Raw genomic sequence first — 21,647 nt, 5'->3', positions numbered from 1 at the left:
AGTAATTTTGAGCATTTCAAATTACAACCAATATAAATAAATCTCATTATCCTTTATGAGTTAGGAAAGGGACCTAATGGGCCTACAGATTAGAAGGTACAATGATCTGAGATTAATTGACTAAACTCATTAACCACATTAATCAATATTTGTTAACTGTGTGTACACTCTACTAAAGACTCAGAGTTGAACTCTTCTCACTGTAGATATATTTATGTATTCGTGGATATAGACCAATAACGATAAGTTAGTCCTTCATGAGTGCTCGTAACACCAGTTTGGTCAAATTACTGTTTTACCCTTAGATTACATCTAATCCTTAAATATCAGTGCTCCTTTAATGAACAACATGTTTACGATCCTACCAATAAACAGAAATCTTTCTCGCCATAGAGAGGGTAGGGCCCTTTGTTCAAGTCATGGAGACACCATTTAAGAGAATACTCATCTACTTACCCTAAAATAGGGAAGAACTTTATTCCATCTTGGGTAATTATGTTTCCAGTTTTCCACTCGGTCTTGTCCTTAAAATGATAAGCATATTGAGTTGACGATCTAACAACTCGCATTCGTACAAATCAAAGGATAATCTCTCACGAATAGGGGTTCTTAATACACTTAGGATCAAGACTACGTTACCTAGGTCATCCTAGTGAAATAGAAACCTAACTAGTTAACAGAGTTACATCTAGTGGTTACTATTTCGTGGTTCGATCTTATGCAAACTCATTGCATAGGATACCCCCACTCACATGTCACCTACACGAACTCGTTGGATTATTGCGTTTGTATCAAATACAAAGTGAGTCGTATCCATAGTGTTACCAAGATAAGGTACCCAATCTTATCCCTATACTATAAACCCTTTAAGCTTATCTCAAACATTGATCCTTGTATGTCTCTACATACTGTTCAAGACTCATTAAACAACTTAGGATGTTAGTTTATTGATTTGAGTTATTAAGACAAAACTAATAATATAATCAATAATAATTATTGCAATAATAACATTTTTTAAAAAAAACGGTCAATGGATTATATTTACAATCTACGAGTTTTAGGACATAAATCCCAACAAAGCATATCCTCTAATGTCTAAATAGTTTATTCGGATTGGCTATCTATCTAAGGATGAAATATAATGCTAAAACACAACTTGGTTCTTCACGCTTCTTATAAATGGGGACAAAACTTCAAAGTAAACTATGAATCTTTGTTAGATACTGTAGACATTGGGGCTCCACACTAACTTACAATATTATCCACATAAAGCTCTGCCAATGTTTCCAAAATGAAAAGTTTGCCTTAATGGGAATGAAACGTGTTGTCTTGTTAAATATGTCCATAATGACCCAAATTCCATCAAAACTACTATTCATTATGGGTAATCCAAATAAGAAATCCATCATGACATGTTCCCATTTTCACTCCGGATTAGGCAATGGATTAGGCAATGGACATAACAACCCTTTAATCTTTTCGCATTGCAGTTTGACTTGTTGGCATATCACTTAGCCATAAAGTCAGCTATCTCTCGTTGCATACTTGGCCACCAATAGCAAGCCTTCAAGGTTTTGTACACTTTGTATTACCATGATGCATAACGGTTGAACTATGTACTTGCTTATCTAAAATACTTTTTTCAACTTGTTGTCTTTTGGAACATACAACCTTTTCTCTTTAACCAACATGCCATCCTTTCCAAATGCATAATTTGAATTCCTCTCACATCTGACTTCTTCAACCAACTTTCTTAATTCTGGGTCTTCAGCTTGCTTCTTAATAATCTCTTCTTCAAGTATAGGCTTAACTTGGAAATATGCTATCAAGTTCCCAACATATCCTGAGACCATAGTCACCTCACAACTTCTCAGTTTTTTCAAGAAGGTCACTCTTCGTTCACTTGCCTTACTAGAGCTAACTTCCTACTCAATGCGTCGACCACAACATTGACCTTTTTAGGGTGATAAGTGATAGTGCAATCATAATCCTTGATTAGTTCCACCCATTGCCTCTGTCATAAATTCAACTCTTTCTGGTAAAAAATGTACTTCAAACTTTTACGATCTGTAAAAACGTTACAAGTAGTATCTCCAAATTTTCAATGCGTGTACTATGGCTGCCATGAGTTAGGTAATTTTGTTCATGATCTTTCAACTGTATTGATGCACAGGCTATTACTTTTCCTTCTTGCATTAGCACACAACCTAAGCCCTAATGTGAAGCGTCATAAAACACTTCAATTAATTCCTTTTCAGGCATAGGTAACACGAGAATGGGTGTGGTAGTGAGTCTATTTTTTAACTCTTGAAAACTCTTTTTGCACTTATCTACTCACTTTACTCACCTTCTTTGTTAATTATGTTAAAGGAAGTGCCAACTTAGAAAATCTGTCAACAAAACATCTGTAATAATCTGTCAAACCAAGAAAACTTTGCACTTCAGATACTATCTTAGGATGTTCCCAACTTTCTATCGCTTAAACCTTTTGTGGATCAACCTTTAGCTCTTCAACTGATATCACATGTCTAAGGAACATGACTTGATTCAACAAAAAGTCACATTTGCTAAACTTGGTGAACGACTTCTCTTCTTGCAGATCATCATCTTTTATCGCATTCTCTTAGAATCAAAATGTTATCAATGAATGCAATGACAAATTGATCCAGATAGCAATGAAACACCCTATTCATCAGCCCATAAAAGTAGTTAGTGCATTTAGTCAGACCAAAAGGCATTACTAGAAACTCATACTGCCCATAACACGTTCCAAAGGCAGTCTTAGACACATCTGACTCTTTAACCTTAAATTGATAATAGCTTGAACCCAAGTCTATTTTTAAGAATATTGAGACTCCTTTCAATTGGCCAAATAAGTCGTCTATACGCAGCAAAGGATACTTATTTCTAATGGTCACTTTGTTCAATTGTCGGTAGTCAATACATAGCTTCATGGGCAATTTTTCTTCTTCATGAACAATATTAGTGCTCCCTAAGGTGAAGTACTAGGTCGTATATAACCCTTATCCATTGAGTCTTGCAACTAGTTCTTCAATTGATCCTTTTAACCCATTGGTGTTGTACGTTAAGAAGCCTGAGAAATTGGCATTGTTCTTGGTGCAACCTCAATAGTAAACTCAATCTCCCTATCACGTGGAAACTCACTTAATTCCTTTGAAAACACTTTCAAGCATTCACAAACAACTGGCAAACTCTTGGAATATTTTTTGCCATTTTCATGTCGACTATATGAGCTAGGTAGCCATTACAATCCTTACTTATCAACATCCTCTCCTTGACTGTTGAGATCATATTTTCCAAGTTCATCTTTTTGTCACCTACAAACTTAATTTCAAACTCACCTGCTTTAAATAATACCTCCTTATTAGAATAATTCAGGGTAGCATAATACTTGGTTAGGAAGTCGATTCCCAAGATTACGTCTAACTCATCAAGATCTAGTCCAATACATAGAAGTGTTCTCAACTCTTATTTCACAATCTTTACACACAAGGTAAACTATAAACACTTAATATGTCGATGGGCTATCAACATTCGACCCTCTAAAGGTTCTATTTTGCGATTCAAAAACTTAGCATGCAAAATAGAAACAAAAGAATATGTGGCTCCTGCATCAATCAACACAAAACCTACAAGAATTGCAAATTAATAACAAACATGTAATCACGTTATGAGTGTCTTTGGCCTCTCTTCAATTAATCACACAAACCTTTCCTTGTGTCCTTGGCCTTCCAGGCCCCTTACCCTTGACTCCACTTGTGATACAAATTAAGAAACCAAAATTGAATCAAAAGAAGAAGTTGAAGAGATGTAATGCTTGAAAGGTGAAAAGTTATTTGGACAACCCAAAAGTTACAAAATTAAATATTTAAGGAATTATGTATTCATTTAATGTTTGTTTTCATTTATTATAATAGTTGAAAGGGCATAAAAATTAAATGGTGTGACCTTTCATTTAATATTTTAATTAGTATAAATAGGGTTGTGTTTCCACGTTTAAAAAAGATGAATTTGGGATGAATGAAATATGAAAATTCTAGAATGTAGGATTTTGTTCTTGTGTGTTCTTGTGATGGAATGCACAGATATTTCGAGCATTCAAGTGAGAATTGATCTACCTTACTTGTGGAGTGCTTCGAAGATCGAGGGTTGATGGGAGTTTCTAACTTTGTCTGATCCTTGGTTTCTTAGATCATCTAAGCAATCTGTATCTAGCTTATCTTAGGGGTTGAAATCAAATTGGTTTTAAGGTTGTTGGGGTTGTGTTCTTTTGAGTCTTGTTGTTTAACATTGTTCTTAGATCTAATGCCTACGAGTTTCTTATCATTTTTCCCCTCTTCAAAATGATTCACCTTTGAATCAAGAAATTCATCACCAACATCATAAGGACGAAATTCACCGACATTGTAAAGTAATTTTGTAGTCATGGAATTTTTCGAAAACCGGCAACGATTCCTCCAAAAGTGTCTTCATTCCCATTTTCTTGTTTTAAAAATATCGCGTATGCTTACAGCCATATTTTAATTTTGATATGAATTTTGCGTGGTTCTTTTTTGATTTGGCCTTGAAAGACATATGATGTATGACATTATTGATTTTAGAAGTAACCTTTGAATCAAGCATTTTTATGAGTGTCTTGGCCTCTTGTAAGAACTCAAAAGAAGCAATAGAAAAGCATGGGTTGAGCTCACCCGTTAGGAAACATGTTCTTTTGTATATAAGATAAAAAATATTTTGTTTTTTAAAAAATAGATTTAACTTCACGAACTCCCTCACAATAGCTTTCTTTTTCGACTTTTCTTTCATTTTTCTCTCTAGGCCATAAACTATCCTCATGCTTTTTATTCTCACACTTTTTCTCGTAAGAGTCATTTTTAATCAAACTACATGCTTTTGTTTTAACCATCTTTTTTCTCTAACTCACTCATATCAACATGAACTTCAACATTAGATGTTACAAAAAAATCAAAGGATTTTTTACAAAGTATATCGTCTTCAATTTTGTCATTCTTTACCACAATAATAGGCGTAATTTTTGTAGATACACTAACCTTCTTCAAATTTTGATCTAGTAAATTCAACTGTTAAGTCAATGTACATGTACTTAACTGATTGATTTAATTCAACCAAACTTTTTCTAATAGATTTTGCATTGATGACTTTTGAAACTTCTTCCTTAGGCATGTAAATGGATTGTCGTATGTCTACCAATTCACTTCATAAAGTCTTCCAAAATTGAGCATCATGGTTGTAGGCAACACAACAATTTTTTTCTTGATAGAACATTCTTTCTAACTAAAAAGGATCTCACACACTCAACTCACTGTTTGTTCATTGGGGAACACTCATGTTTGCATACAAACAGTAGGCTATTTGGGAAGGTAGCTAACTTATGCTATTGGATATGTTGGGATTTATGTCTTAAAACTCATAGATTGTAAATATAATTCATTGACTGTTGTTAATAAAGTGTTATTATTGTAATAATTGCTATTGATTATATTATTAGTTTAGTCTTAATAACCCAAATCCAATAAACTAACATCCTAAGTTGCGCAGAAAGTTCAAAATTTAATTTAATATCTTCACTTTCTACGACGCACAAGAACCAAACGTCAGGGAAAGTGGAAGTTGTAAATGTATGTATTGAAGTGACAATGGTCACCTTTTTGCGACGTGTGGCAGGTGCACGTCGGAGAATGTTTAAATAATTAATTCATTATTTAACCTTTTTGCGATGTTGGGGTTGCTCGACATCGGGAAAAGTCCACTCTATTTCTTTCCCCTTCAACACATAACTGATTGCAAAACGAAAGGAAGAGAAAATCAGTTGAGAGAGAGGGAGAGGAGAAGATTCGTGCTGCCATTCGTCCATCTTCGCCGTCACCGTTGCCACCACCGAAAGTGTCCTTGTCCCCCTCTTTCTCCTCTGTCACTATTCCCCACTCTCCCTCTCTCCTTCCCTCTACTTTCTCTATGTTTTTCTTCTCTGAATCGCTCATCTCCCTCTCTCATTCCTTGTACTTTCTCTCTTTTTGTTCTCTGAATCGCTCGTCTTCGTCCCTTCTTTTATGTTCTTGTTAGGCATGGTTGATATTGCTGATAAATTAGTCTATTTCCAAAAACAAATTTTCAAGCGATTAATTGTTTTTGGAAAATGAAATTGGATATAAATGGAAGAATTTAGTGGGTTTCTTTTCATATATAAATAAAATAAATAATTAAAAAATATATATTTAAAGCCTTCCGCGACGCACACGTTGCAGAAGCCTTTTGCGATGCTGCTTCGCGTAAGCCTTTTGCGACACCGTGTCACGAAAACCTTTTGTGACACCACGTCGTGGAAGCTATCTGCGACGTGTTGCAACGTGCGTCGGGGAAAATTTTCCCATTTTGACGTGAGCCATGTCGGGGAAAGTATCTCTGACGTGCCTGTTAACGTCGTCTGTGACATTCCCCGACGTTGGTTAGGGTTTCGGCGACGTATTGCTACGTCGGAGAAAATCTTATTTCTTGTAGTAGTTTTTAATGCATAATTACTTCTTCCATTTCCCATCTACATATACTTGCTACGCCATTTTGCCTTATGTGTGTTTTATTCGTGTTTCATTTGCATAGCAACTCTCGGTTCCCCTTTATTTGGTACATATATGCATCCATGTCGTTTGTGTTCCATTGTGTGTTTGGTCTTCACAATCTACCTATGCACTTCTCATTCATTCAACTTGTGATCCATGCTATGACACTTGTTCTTGTTTATTTCCATGTCTTTCATATCACTACATGTTTTAAGGTTTCATTTTTCTAGCCTTTTCTCCATTTTCATTGTTCATGTGCACGCCTTTCATATCTCTACATTTGATAGAATTGCATATGGGAAGACATTTGTTTCACTACATGAAGTTCAGTTTCAAATTATTGAACGAACTTCCTTCCTCTGAGGCACAACAAAATTTTCCACATTGTTCATGTTTTTCTTTCCACGTAACTGTTAAGCATTTGTTCATTTGTCACTCGTATGTGTTGTTAGGTTCATAGTGAAAGGTATGAACTCACAACCTTTTTCTTTTGTTTTTATCCTCCATCCATTCCAAAAATTTGTGCCCCTGGTGTATGTTTCTTCCTTCTCTTTTGTAGTGCTCCCGAGTACGTAGATTGAACTTTCGAGGTACTAGGGTTTCTACATCATTCCACTAACATAAGTTAATTCGTGTCGAATGTCTTTGTGTTTTCTTATTGTCTTTTAAACATTTTAACATGTATGAACATTTTACTGAAACAATCTGAATTGGACTTTCGTGTGAACTTTCATAAATTTTTATAATATTGGCAAGATTTTTTTTCAAATATTTGATGCATGTTCCACATCTTCCCATTCGTATTTCCTTTTTTTAGGCATTCCCAAAGTATGTGTTTTTTAGCAAATGCACAATTACGACGTGTAATTACACTTTGGTAATTAAAGGATCACATTTTTCAAATTGAATGTTCTTTACACAAAATATTGGCCAAATAGCTCACTTTCAAAATTGTTTCTTTAAGGAAAAAAAAAAAAACATTTGCAATTTTGAAGAGGTTTTTTTTTTGTCTCCTCCGTACAATGTATTATTTTTTTTGCCAAATGTTTTAAAGTAGTCTAATTAAGTTATAAGTATACTTTGAAAAAAAAACATTCTCGATGTTTTTTAAATGTCATAAACAATCAATTTCTTGACAGTTTTTTGTATCAAGTAAAGAACATTTCTTGACAATTTTTAACTGTCATAAACATTTGTATATTTGACGTTTATAAAACATCAATGTTCACTATTATTGATGTTTTTTATTTGTCATGAACTTCAATTTTCTTGATGCTGGCTTGAATGACGGTTTTAAAACCGTCAAGAATAATAATTGATTAAAAACATCAAGAAAGTTTATTTTTGTAGTAGTGATATATGTTTATACATACAAAATATATATATACATACAATATATATATATAAACACATACCAACGCAAATATATAATATTTCATCAATTATGGAAAGCAGAAAATTTTTAGAATATGAGAGTAAATTGAACAACACATGATATCTACAATTTCACTAACAGGTGATATCATGTCTACAATACATGAGAAAATGGAGTTGTGAAGATTAACCCAAAATTAATCGAAGCACGATTCTAATTAAGAAGATTTAATAATATCTAAAATTATGCATTTTTTTATTATATGTGTAGGGCAAAAAAGAGTAATGAAAAAGGAAGATTCAAACTAAATTTACATAATCAAATTCGTAATTAAGAAGATTAAATAAAATCTTTTTTTTTTTTGTTTCATTTACCATATATATATGCGTAGTGAAAAAACAAAATTGAAATTGAAGCTAAATTTATGAAATTGACATCGTCATTCTTAAGATTAAATAAAAACATTTAAAAAAATTATTTGATGTACCATATATATGCATGTAAAAAAAATAGTAATTATAAAACAAGTTTGAAGCTAACGAATGAACATTCTAATTAACAGGAATAAATAAAACATTTGAAGAAAAAAATTTATTTAAACTAAATTTATTAAATGAATATAATAATTAATTTTTTTAATAAAACCATTTTAAGAAAAATGACGTTTCATAAGCTAATATGCAGAAACAAAAGAGAGTAGTGAAAACTAAAAATTTAGGCTAAACTTATTATATGAATATCAAAATTTAAAAGATTTAATAAAAATTGAGGTACAATATATATGTAGAAAAAAAAAACGTGAAAAACTCAAATTACAATAGCCTTAATCCTAAACACATCTTCTAATAACGCGAATGGTCATAATCTATACCTCAAACACAACTTAATAATAGTCTTCACTCCAAACACAAACAATAATGATCTATACCTCAAATGTAAACTATGAAAATTGACTATGCTAGTTTGCATCCCAAACGCAGACTATAATAACAAAAATTATAATAGTTTGTACCATAAATACAAATTACTATTAGTCACTCTCAACTCCAAACGCCTCCTAAACGTCTCGAGGCTCTAAAACTCTTAAATTAAAGTTCATATTATCAAAGCTTTGCAAATTCAAAGAATATAACTTCCAAGCATTAACCATAACAAATATTAGATCTTTTTTTTTTTTAATTTTGCTTTATTTATTTTATATTTTATATTTATATGTTTAATTTAATTTGGAATTTTGATTTATTCAATATTTAAATTCATATATTATTTTTGTCCTCCAAATTTAGACTGTGTATATATTTGTTGAAGGGATTTTCTCAAAAATACATCAAACCACCTTATATTTATAACATATAGAATAATTTTGAAAATAGAAAAGTCCTCAAGTCCACAATAAAAAATACCAAAAACTTACTCGTTAACGCGCGATTAATTGGCCACTCACACGCAAAATATATTTGGTACACGATCTTGTACTATGATCGTTCCAAATCTAAACGATTTTTTTTAACATTCTTTGGTACACGATAGTTTAAAATTTGGCTATCCAAATCTAAACGATCCTGAACTAATATTTCAAAGATTTTCTTTCAAGATTTTTTATATTTGTTAGATTTGGTACCAAATCTAAACCAATATCTAACAAGTTTTCTTCATATCATGTATCAATTAATTTATATTTGATACATGATCTTGAACCAAATAATAATTTGAAAAAAAAAATACAAGATTTATGATTGATTGAAAACAAAACTATGATTTCAAAGAACTATACAAGAAAGAAAATTTGTAGAACAAGAGAAAAAAAATGGTAGATAGAAAAAGAAAAATTACGGAAGAAAAGAAAGAGGATAGGACAATACTGGTATATTTTTTTAAAAATGGTTGACTTCATGGACATTTTGATTTTGTTGCTCAGACCGTAAATACTTTGATGTTTTGTTATATTTATGAAAATTGACATTTATTTAAATATTTTCTAAACTCCAAATTTTAAATTTGGCAATATGCATGTTTATATGTTACGCTTTAAACATAACTTTATTATTTTATTTTCATCAAAATAGTTAAAATTTTAGATTATATGATTTATTTTACTGAAACAATCATTTAGGTTATCTTTAATATTTTTCAACAACGACATTTACATAATAATACAGTTGAGTTGAATTTGAATCAACATCATTTAAGAAAAATGAATTGAATGAGAAATAATATTTCAACCCAAATTTTAACCGCATATGATTAACAAAAATTATTATATTATAGTTATTAATTTTGCAACAAGATTTATGTATATTTGATAATGTTAATATTTTATAGGTTAGTTTTCATAAATATAATAAATCAATAAAATATTTATAGCGTGTGTAACAAAATGAAAAAACCCATGTAGCCGGCCATCTTCTTAAATATTTTAGGTTGCTCTTCATTTCCATCGTCTTTCTTTTCTTTCTCTTCTGCGATTTTTTTTCTTTCCATCGTCTTTTTCTATTCTTATGCAACTTTTTTAAAAATATTTTAATTTGTCCTTCCTTCCCATCTTCTTTCTTTAATTTTTCCTTTTTTTTTTTAATTTCTTTCAAACTGTTATTTGGTTGTTTAAGATCGTGTGTCAAATATAAAAGCTGATTAAAAAACTATTAGAATATTAGATAGTCAAATCTAAAGATTTTGTTACCTAAATTTAAACGATAAACTCTAGACGTATCAAAAAAAATATTGAAAAAATTGTGTAGGTTTGGCTATCAAAAATTTAATCATGATGATGTAACTAAAAATAGCTAAATGTAATCAAAGAATCTACCCAAATCTAACGGATGATATAGGAAAAAAAATACAAAATGTAAACTATGGTTTATTTTTTTTAAAAGAGCAATATTTTATAATTAATTATTTTTGATATTGTAATGGATTATATTTAAAATAAAAAATAAAGAAAAATGTTAGAAAAATAATATAAGAAATGAGAAAGAAGAAATGATTATGGAAGAAACAATAAAAAAAGGAGAAATAAGAAATGAGAAGTGGTTATTTGATTGAAGTGCATCTAAGTTCACATGAAATGGAGGATGGTTGGTTGTCCATTCCCATAAATTTGAGTTAGCATTAGTAAGTATTTTAATGCTCAAATACATTAATTAATTTCAAAAGACGAGTTTTGTAAACTAAACTATAACTTATCCACCAAAAAATAAAAAAAATGTTTAAAGACACAAAACTAGCCGTTTAAGCAACACCTTCAAATCTTTGAACTTTTCTTCTATTTTCATTTTCATTTTTCATTTTTCATTTTTCATTTTCTTCTTTTCACGTGTCCAAATTTCGCGTCTCTTCGTTCACTGTATCGAAGAAATCAAGAAATCAAAACTTCTAAGCCTTTCACATTTTCAACTTCTTCTCTCTCTCTCTCTCTCTCTCTCTCTGCTTTCTTTCCTTTCAGTTCTTAACTAATAAACCCTAAACCACGCGATCCCAATCTTTACAGGATTGATTTCCAAATATTCACAACCCTTTAAACCCTAATTTTCATCTAAAACCTTCCTTTTCTTTCTTTTTTTCTTTTTTATCAGGTGATTGCTTTTCTTCCTTTAATGTCGCCGCCGGCGGTAGAGCTACGATCTCCGGTGATATCCCCACCACCCGAATGCTCATCAGCCACACTCTTAAACACTGAGCTTAAACCCCATCAATTCGATTCGTCGTTTAGTTTCCCCGCTTATGGTGCCCGTGATTCACAGCAGGGAGTGAGCACCTTCCCCCCTAGTGATCCAAGCGAACTTGATTTGAAGTCCACTTTCAATTCTCAACGACCGGCTCGATCGCGGCCGAGACTTACGAAGGTCAGGAAACGGGTCGCGTCGCAGCATGCCAGGTCGAAAGTTGGTTCTTGCGAGGTTAGTTCGAATGACGAGTTTTTGTCTTTTGGCGATTCCTTGAAGTTTGATACCGGTTTTGTGTTTGGGGGGAATCAGGATGAAAATTTGAATTTTGGGAATAGAGTGTCCAGTGACAATGTGCATAAGAAATTGGATTGTAGGAAGGTTGAGAATGAAGTGTTCGTATTTGGTGCTAAACTGAGCAACTTAGAAAATTCAGACAATAAATGTGAACAGTCTAGTGTAAATTGTGAAAACCTCTTAGTGGATGATGGCGGGAAGAAGAAAGCAGAGTGGAAATGGGAGAATTGTATGAATGTTGAGAAGCTCAACTCCGGTGGTGGTGAAATGAAAATAGATTCTGTAACAACTGATGCTATGAATAACAATGTGAAGTCTGTATCAGCTGCTGAAACGATTGATCTGGCATCCACGGTAAATGCAGAAGAGGGAGAACTTGATGAATCTGTGGGGAAGGCGGGTGCTGATAGTTGTAGCAATCTTAATACTGAAAATTATGATTATCTAAAGAAATCTTTTGATTCAACGTTTATTTTTGGTGACAGTTGGTTTGATCCGAAAACTAATGTAGGAAGTTCTGTTTCTGATTTTGGAGTGAAGATGAAAACAGAAAGCATAGCAGAGGTTCAGAAGGTAGAATCTAGTAATGTTAACTTTAGTTGTGAAGAGGGTGTAGATGTATTTGTATTCGGAAGTTCCAGCTTAAACGAAGTAAAGAAAGGAAGGCATCTGAATGGGAGGCCAAAGACATTATTTACTCTTCTGGATGAGATGGATAATCTGGACATCAATGATTTTGGGAATATTAAGGCATGTGAAAAATCTGAGTGTTCAAATGCTACCTTTCCTGAGACCTCTTCCAGCTTTAACCGTTGTGACAAACCATCTGTTTCTTCTGAGGGATGTCTTGGAAATGATACCTCCATCTCTTCTGAAGTTCCGGCAGGTTTTACTGGTAGAATTTTTGAGGATAATCCCGAAAGTAGTGGCAAGAGCAAAACTGAATTTCAAAGTGGTTTTGAGGATTGTTCTAGTGCCGAGCCATTTCATTTTATGCCAGGATGCTTTGTAAGTTGTAATGGGTGTCAGTCTCCTCAACCCTGTGTAAGTGATACTTTGCATGTACAAAAAGCCTCAACATCATCATCATTATCATCAGCTGACATTCAATGTCAATCAAATGATAATCCACAAGTTCATTTGGATGAAGTTGGAAAAAATGATGAACATGGTCCTTTTGACGCTTCAAATAATTTAAGTACTTCCGGCGAGTTTAGACTTCCTCAGTGGGACCCTTTGTCTTTCAAAGAAAATCTGTTCTTAGATCTTAATCAAAATTCAGTATCTGGTGTTAAGAGTAAACAGAACAAAACGAAGAAAAAGAAAGTAAGGGGAAGTCTGAGGCAAACTAAATTGCAAGATAAATTGTCAAAGGACGATGGAAGTTCCAAAATTAATTTGGACTCTCCTGGATCTTGCACCCCTATGGATTTCTCCCCCTATCAAGAAACTATATCCGTTGATCAACATCCAAGAGTTATGCTTGGTGAATCCTCCCCCCTGGTCAATAGTTTTGCACCTTGCACGACCAATCCTTCAGTCTGTACCAATGAAAATGATGTTCTTTTAACTGGAAGAAAAGTTGTGGATGCACATGATGGCATCTGGAAATATAGTGAGCCTAGCGAGGGAAGTTTTGGACACCATGGAGATGGGATTTCCGTTCACAGTTTTGAAGGTTTTGATTCTAGAAATGAAAGAGTCTGCTCTGGTCTCAAAACCGAGCAATGTTGTAGCAGTGGTTTTGCTGGTGGGGTTTCTACAGGACCTACAGCTAATTGCAGAAAGACTGCAGATTCAGGAGAAATATGCAGCAAAAGTTTTACATTTTCCGCATCTTCTTCCATCCAAGCTAGTGTTTCAGGAACAAAGAGTCGACAAAGAAAGAAAAATAAGAAGAAATCTAATCACAATACTTTTGTCATCTCCCCAAGTCCAGATATTAAGTTTGGACCTTCTTTTGAGTTTTCATCCATTGCCAGTTCATCATCGCATTCGGAGGCTTCAAGTAAATTGCAAGCAGAAGGAAAGCTTAAGCAAGGGCATCCTTTCTCGACCGCAATTCAAGAGACATGTGAGAAGTGGCGGCTTAGGTACTTTCCTGACAGACCAGTTTTAGCATGGCTTTTCTCACTGATTTTAATCACATCATTAGCTCCATTTTATATAGTTGATGTTGAACAAATTTTCTTTTAACCCTGTAATAGAGGAAACCAGGCGTACAAAAATGGGGAACTTTTAAAGGCAGAGGACCTATATACGCAGGGGATAGATTCTGTTCCACGTAATGAAGAATTGGCATCTTGCCTGAACTCTCTCATGCTCTGCTACAGCAATCGTGCAGCCACACGAATGTCTCTTGGAAAGATTAGGAAAGCTTTGGAAGATTGTGGAGTGGCTACTGAATTAGATCCAAACTTCCTTAAAGTTCAAGTGAGGGCTGCAAAGTAAGGGTTTTATTGTGCAATTTGAGGTTCTATTTATAGATTTATTCTAACAACTTATGCAGAACATGCTATCTATTAGGGTATATTTTCCTTTGTATGTTTCTGTTTAAAGTAGACAAGCAATCTCAACTTTGCCTAAGTACATGATGGTATGCTCCAATTAATCAATGTGTATTTGCTTTTACCAGTATGTCTTCTTATGGTCGTTAATTATCTTTCGGGTTCCAAAGTGGTCGCGGTCTTTTTATAATTATTGGGATGGAAATTAATTCACAAAACTAGGGGTTGTGGTAGAGAAAAGACCCCCACTTGAAAACCTAACTATATGACAACTGACAAGCACTTTTTAGTCATTGGTAATCATCAAGATGCCATATTCTTTTCAAGATTACAAAAGGAATCTAACACAAGCCACTTATCTTAAAGGCATCTGGCGTTTTGTTCAGTCCATAAATGGCACAGCAGCACTCTAGTCGCACAGTTATCCAACGCTCTAGTAGCACAGGTATCCAAAATTCTAGCTTTGCCCATCAAATTCCAACCACTAAGACCTTCAAGGAGCACTTTTTAAAACTAATTTTGGATCACATCATCAGTATTAAGGCTTCTAAAAAACATAGATCATATATGGCCTTTAACTTTCTTTTCTTTTGCTCTTCTTTTTCTTTAAAAGAGGAAACAGAGCCAAGTGAACTTACTTTAGGGCACTTACTTTTCCGCACCAACCTAGTGAGTGGGATATTAACCTTGGTTGTGGAAACTAATTATCCCTACAAACTTGATTACAAAGTTGTTTTAATATACTTCCTGTTTCATCTAGATATATTTATTTGAGCACCTAGCCAGAGAAAATTCTTATCCATTACATCACATGAAATGTGCTTTATCTAATCAATGATCATCAATACCATTATTTATGTATCGATACAGTACAATCTGCACTGCTTGGTCCATTTCAACTTATCTATATTTATGTTCTAAAGATTCTCCTCCCTTCACAGTTGTCATCTTCTTCTTGGGGAAACTGAGAGTGCACTACAATATTTTAGCAAGTGCTTAGAATCTAGAGATGGTATATGTTTAGACCGGAGGATGATAATTGAAGCTGCTGACGGCCTCCAGAAGGCTCAGGTACGGACTTTTTTTTGGGGGGTGGGTAGGTGGGAAATGTAGATGAGAAAGAAGTTGGAGATGTATTTTTTTCTTTTTTTTGTTCTTTTCTTTGTAATATTAATTTTCTATGATATACCAATATAAATATTGTCACATCTTTTACAACTGCAAATTAAATTGTGTACATCGAAACTGTCAACTACAATATTTGCTACCTGATTGATGTCCTTATGTTCTATAATTTTATGGCAATCTTTCTAATTCTATTCTTTTTTATTCTTAAATGTTCTTTTGTCATCATGCATTTTGTTATTTTGAAAAACTGAATTGGTCCATTGGCTGGTTTGTTTCCCCCTTATTCAAGGCCATACTTTGATTCTCTCTCCAGTTTCTGTATTTTTGTGGTACTGCGCTGTGGGCTGTGGGCTGTGGGCTGTGTATATGTATAAAAGGAGAGTTGAGAGACAAAAGTGACCCTAATCCAACATTTTAGCTTGAGAAATCCAGTGCATTTTTTGGTTAGGTTAGTATCTTCTTACATCATCACGGGTAGTGTGTAGAGTTTTTCCCTCTCAACCTTTGAACTACCCTCCTTCTCAATCTGCTCCTGGGTTCTTGTTAACAGCGTTCTCACTGTATTCTGATGATTGTGGGGCACCTTTTATTGCAGAAAGTAGCTGAATATACAAGATGTTCTTCTGAATTTTTGGAGCAGAAAACTGACAATGCAGCTCTCAGTGCCCTGGATTTGATTGCTGAGGCTATATCCATCAGTGTGTATTCAGAAAAATTACTTGAAACGAAAGCCGAAGCTCTCTTTTTGGTCTGTATTATTTCTACTTAATTTTTATTACAATCCAGTCTGATCTTTTCCCTTTCGAAAATGTCATCATTTATGTTATGGGATGGTTCTTCCTTTACTAGACAGTTGTGGTCTTTTATTCTTCTGCCTTAATCTCATGATTTTTTATTTATATCTTTCATGGTATTGGTATCTTCTCCTGCAGCTTCAAAGGTATGAAGAGGCAATTACACTGTGTGAGCAGAGTCTCTGTCTTGCCGAGAAAAATTGTATTCCAGAAAGTGCCATTTCCAAAACAGATTTTTCTGGGTATCAAAGTCAATTAGTCGCTAGGTTATGGAGATGGTGCTTGATAACCAAATCTCTTTTCTATCTTGGAAAATTCGAGGCTGCTCTTGAAACAGTTGGGAAAATTAAGCAAGAAAAGTTTAATCAAGAAAAGTGAGATATAACCTTCCTGAGTACTTCTAAATCAATTAAGATCTTCCTTTCTTTTAGTTCTTTGATCTTGGTGCTAATCTTTATCATTCAGGTCCAGAATTAAAAGTTTGGAATTATCCTTCGCATTAGCAGACACGATACAGGGGCTTCTCCGTTGTAAGGTATGCAACTTTGAGCGTTTGATTAGCTTTATTTGACACTACTCTATTTTATTTCTTCTCTCTTCTTTTTATGTTTTTGAGATATATCTCTCTTCTAATTTTGTTTTTAGTAGTTTCATCAAGCGAATTTGAATGTTTAATTAGCATTTTTAATTCGTGGCGTGAACTGAACTGTATTTACCAAACCAATCTTGAGATTTTGTCTTGGGGTTTTTGAATGGAACTACTGAAATGTGATACAATTCCATGGTATCTAAGTTATAGATACACAGCATGTCTGGATCTTGGGGTTTATGCTCCCTTTACATGATCCAGACATGCTGTGTATCTACTATACTATCATGTACCTTGTTATAGATATGTTGAGTACTAAGGAGTTTCATAACTTCTTTGGCTTGAATTTTTCCGCGCTTTCAAGAGAGAGCTGTGTGGGTGCGAGGGTGTGAGGTGGAATAAGTTATTCAAGTATGATGTATATGCGGGGGTTCTTTTTTAGTGCTCATGAACACCCAATCTGAATATGTACTTGATCACGTGCTTTCTAAAACCCATATTTAAGATTGTTCCCATTGTCAATATAACTCTTATAGCTTCAACCTTTCTTCAAATTGACATCTAGAGCATTTGATATAAATAATCTGAAACTTTCAAATTAAACCAGAGTTAATGTCTTTGGTGCACCATATCTCTGTAATATGTTGTGTATGCATGGGTTTATGAATTACAATCTTCCACTTGACCAATGCATGGTCTTAAATAACAGAGTGCAGGGAATGAAGCATTTCGATCAGGGAAATATGCTGAAGCAATAGAGCATTATACAGATGCATTATCTATAAATGTTGAATCCAGATCTTTCACTGCAGTTTGTTTATGTAATCGTGCTGCAGCATACCAAGGTTTGGGTCAGATTGCTGATGCCATAGCAGATTGTAATCTGGCCATTGCCCTTGCTGAAAATTACTCAAAGGTAGGCTTTTATGAACATACATGTTGGTGGAATATGCATTGTCTACCGTGGATCTTGATTTTTCAATTCAAACCGCTTCTTCTTTACTTAAACTTACTAATTGGTTGAAGAGATTGATTGACTGTTAACATTTAATAGTGCGTCATGTGATCTAGGATTATCAAGTACTGTACTTTGGTAATCCTAGATACTTTTAGGAGGATCATTGGATGGGGGCTCCTTCATCCACCTCTCAAAGATAAAGGCCATTTTCTTTGGTTTCCGGGGGTGTGGGCTTTATTGTGGGATCTTTATGGGAGAGGAACTGTAGTGTTACCGGGTGCAGAGAGGGACCATAGTGAGGGTTGATCTTTGGGATGGTTTCATGTTTCCTTTTGGGCTTTGATTTTGAAGGCTTTCTATAATTACTCTCTTGAAAACATCGGACCTAGTTGGAAACCCTTTCTTTAGTGGGGTTTTTATAGGTTTGTTTTTTCATACGCCGTTGTATTCCTTCATTTTTTTTCTCCATGAAAGTTGTTTCAATAAAAGAAGAAGAATGGAATCAATAAGTTGGGTATAGATTGAAAGGTGTTCCAGAGATCTCTGTCTGTGACACCTGGTTGGTTAGTAGTTATAGGAATACATGACCAAATCGTTAGTTATGTTGTGATGTCTCTCTCTAACTTATCATGATATTTAATGCGAAGAGCAATACAATTTTCATTTTGAAGGAGATAATGTTAACTCTGTTGCCTTACCAATGCTCAGTTGTGGGCCTATTTGGTTTAGGCTCCCGCTTCCTCCATTTTATACATCTCTTTTGATTTTGAATTTTTTTCCTGATGCTTTCTTGTGCAGGCATTTTCTAGAAGAGCAAATTTATATGAGATGATCAGAGATTATGGTCAAGCAGCTAGTGATCTCAAGAAATATATGTTCATTGTTGAAAATCAATCGGATGACAAGGTTACACTTAGTAGATCTGCTGGCAGTGTAGAATTAAAGAAAGCTCGTAGGAACAAGCCTTTGATGGAAGAAGCCGCCAAGAAGGAAATTTCCTTGGATTTTTACCTTATCTTGTGGGTTTTTGCTTTTCGCCAATTCTTCTATTTCCTGGTTCATAGTATTTATAGACTTCCTTTAGCCTTATTCGACGTCATTTTCCTTATGCATCTGATCCAATTGTCTGAAGGGTCAATGATTTAATAACAATCAGACAGTTTTTGTGTTTTATCTCTTCCGTCTCTTCTATAACAGAGTTTTGTTCTCTCTTTTCAAGAATTTTTATTTAGCTTGTATTCCCTTTGATGATCACCCAATGGTTGGAAACATTAAAATTTACAATTGCAATTTCTTTTTAATGTCAGGGGAGTTAAAGCTACTGACAGTGCATCTGATATTAAAAAGGCATATCGTAAAGCAGCCCTCAAGCATCACCCTGACAAGGTTTGGAAGTGTTTTATGCCTGTAATTTGTCTTTGTTGATACATGATAGGCCTTCTAATTCGATGCATTATACGATGCATTATACCACTATGGTACCACCCATTGTTTGTTGAGCGCAGGCTGGTCAGTTCTTAAGAGGTGACAGCAGTCATGATGGACGACTCTGGAGGGAGATCTCGCAGGATGTTTATAGGGATTCTGACAGGCTTTTTAAGCTCATTGGTGAGGCTTATGCTGTTCTCTCAGACTCCAGCAAGGTTTGTAACTTCATATCTAAAACTTGAGTAATTTTATGTACAGTCATTCAATTTAACTTCGTTGAATTTTGATGAGCAACCAATACAATGAGCAGTCTCTTTGTTTTTCTTTACTCAATATATTTACAAAGTATTGTGATGATGTATCCTTGAGTAATAATCTTCCAAAAATAAATCATCTTGTGCCTCTTTTATTGGTGGTAATCATTGTTTCCTATTAAGGTTTTGGGGGATTTCACATAGGCGTTGAGCTTCCCTATGAGGAAGTAGCAACTGCCTAAAATTTGCAATTTGAATATCCATTTAGTTTCAGATCTACATTGCATCTATTGATCTTATTAATGCATTTTAATGAAAGATGAGGTGTTGATACTTTCATTCTTATGGTGCAGCTAGTTGAACTTTGATGTAACTTCTGAATTTTGATCATTGGTTTTGTTGTTGATTCCTTATTAATTCCACCTCCAAGGAAATGTTAGATTAAAAATCATGTAAACAAAGCTCGTTAAGCAGTAAATTTGTGTTGGACCTGTTGGTTGTTTATAAATACATTTGATCTGGACTAATAATCTTTTTTTTTTTTTCTCTTTACAGAGATCGCATTACGATCTTGAAGAGGAAATGAGAAAAGTTCCAAAGGAAAGCAACAGAGGCAGCAACAATAGAAGATCTTCCAATGTCTATGGCTCTCCATTTGAGAGAAGTGCCAATGGACAAAACTGCCGGGATAATTGGAAGTCGTGGGGAAATTCACATTCTCGATGGTAAAAGGAATCGACCAGCATCAATATGCAAACTTGTAAGATAATTCGCAATTCTTTTTTTATTAAAAAGAAAAGAAAGAGAGAAAGAGAGAGAGAGAGAGAGAGAGAGGACAAACTCCTTCCTCCTGAGCTTCAGTTCTGTATTAAAAAGAAGCATGTAGCCATCATATTTTACAACTGCTACTTGTTCTTGCCATTCCTTTGCCTTTGCGGGTTCAACTGCATGCTTTTCTCACGGATTTTCTGCAAAGACAAAGGAAAGAGAGGAGAAAAGGAAAGAAGGTTAAATAATAGCTAGCTTTTGTTTCCAACACAATTGAAGGATCAGTGTGAAGTAGTTAAATAATAGGTCAGAACTTGGCTACAGTTTCTACAGCCATTACCATAATCCGAACAAAGGTCATGTTTGTAGAAACTTCATCATTCATGAAAAAGAAAGAATAAAAGGGGGAAGGTAGAGTTGTGAGTTTTTGCAAGAAAGACCAATGTTGATGAGCCAAGCTGTGCTGGAAAGTTCAACAAAAGCTAATCACAGATGAAATGTTTTTTCTTCATTTTCAACACATTAGGAGAATTAGTTTAACCGAGATTGTAATGTATTAGTTTTCTTTTCTTTTCTTTTCTTTAGTTCAATATTGCATTCTATTGGCAGACTTTCCCATTGAGTTTGGGTATTATAACAATTTTGTTTCTAAAATTTAAGTTGATTTAGAGTTTATTTCAGATTTTTCTTTCGCAAGAAGAAACAATTATTAAAGAATCTTAACCATATGTCATCTTTGCTGAAGTTTATCTATCTAAAATACTTCTTTTGAACCCTAAACTCAACAAGTTATATGATTTTAAGTTCAACTAGAGGACATGGCAGGCTAATAGAGCAATGGCCATGAAAACAATGAAGTAGTTGTAGTTAATTGTCCCATCGACGCTTTCACGGAGGATGAAGGTGAGGTTGGATGTTGAAAAGTAAGAGAAGAAAGATAGTAATGAGAGTGATTCTAAAAGTTGTTTTACTGTGACAGATGCAATTCAAATCAAGCATAACTACTTTAGTCTTATATAAACTTGAAGGGGATGTAACGATGTTAGCCACCAATACGAGGAGGACACATTAAGGAAGTCTTCTACTGCTATTAACCTTTGTTTCACATTAATGAAATAAATGAGAAGTGTATTTTGAATATGATTCAAATATTAAATTAAATATTTTATTTTAAATTTAATTTTTGAATTATTTAATTTAATTCAAATCAAATAAATATAAATTTGACTATTTACCTATTTACCTATTTACCTATTTGCTTTTTTAAATTAAATTAACAATATATTTG

At 33.8% G+C, this 21,647-nt stretch overlaps 1 protein-coding gene across 2 annotated transcripts; it reads left to right on the top strand.

The window, feature by feature from the left end:
* The first annotated feature begins 11,293 nt into the window (after positions 1–11,293).
* On the top strand, positions 11,294–21,041 carry LOC101223119. Of its 2 annotated transcripts, none has more exons than XM_031884096.1 (11): positions 11,294–14,026; positions 14,141–14,380; positions 15,382–15,511; positions 16,164–16,316; positions 16,501–16,736; positions 16,834–16,897; positions 17,661–17,867; positions 18,708–18,928; positions 19,217–19,295; positions 19,415–19,552; positions 20,147–21,041. In XM_031884096.1, the coding sequence occupies exons 1-11, from the start codon at positions 11,568–11,570 to the stop codon at positions 20,318–20,320; spliced, it is 4,101 nt and encodes a 1,366-aa protein (XP_031739956.1). In that variant the 5' UTR covers positions 11,294–11,567; the 3' UTR covers positions 20,321–21,041. The 2 variants fall into 2 exon arrangements, with proteins under 2 accessions (XP_031739956.1, XP_004142715.1); XM_004142667.3 differs by having other exon boundaries at positions 11,295–14,026; positions 16,828–16,897.
* The last annotated feature ends 606 nt before the right edge of the window (positions 21,042–21,647 follow it).

Source organism: Cucumis sativus, chromosome 4, assembly GCF_000004075.3.
Source record: "Cucumis sativus cultivar 9930 chromosome 4, Cucumber_9930_V3, whole genome shotgun sequence".
Lineage (NCBI taxonomy): Eukaryota > Viridiplantae > Streptophyta > Magnoliopsida > Cucurbitales > Cucurbitaceae > Cucumis > Cucumis sativus.
The sequence above is the reverse complement of the archived record's forward strand: the minus strand, read 5'-3'. Positions and strand labels throughout refer to the sequence as shown.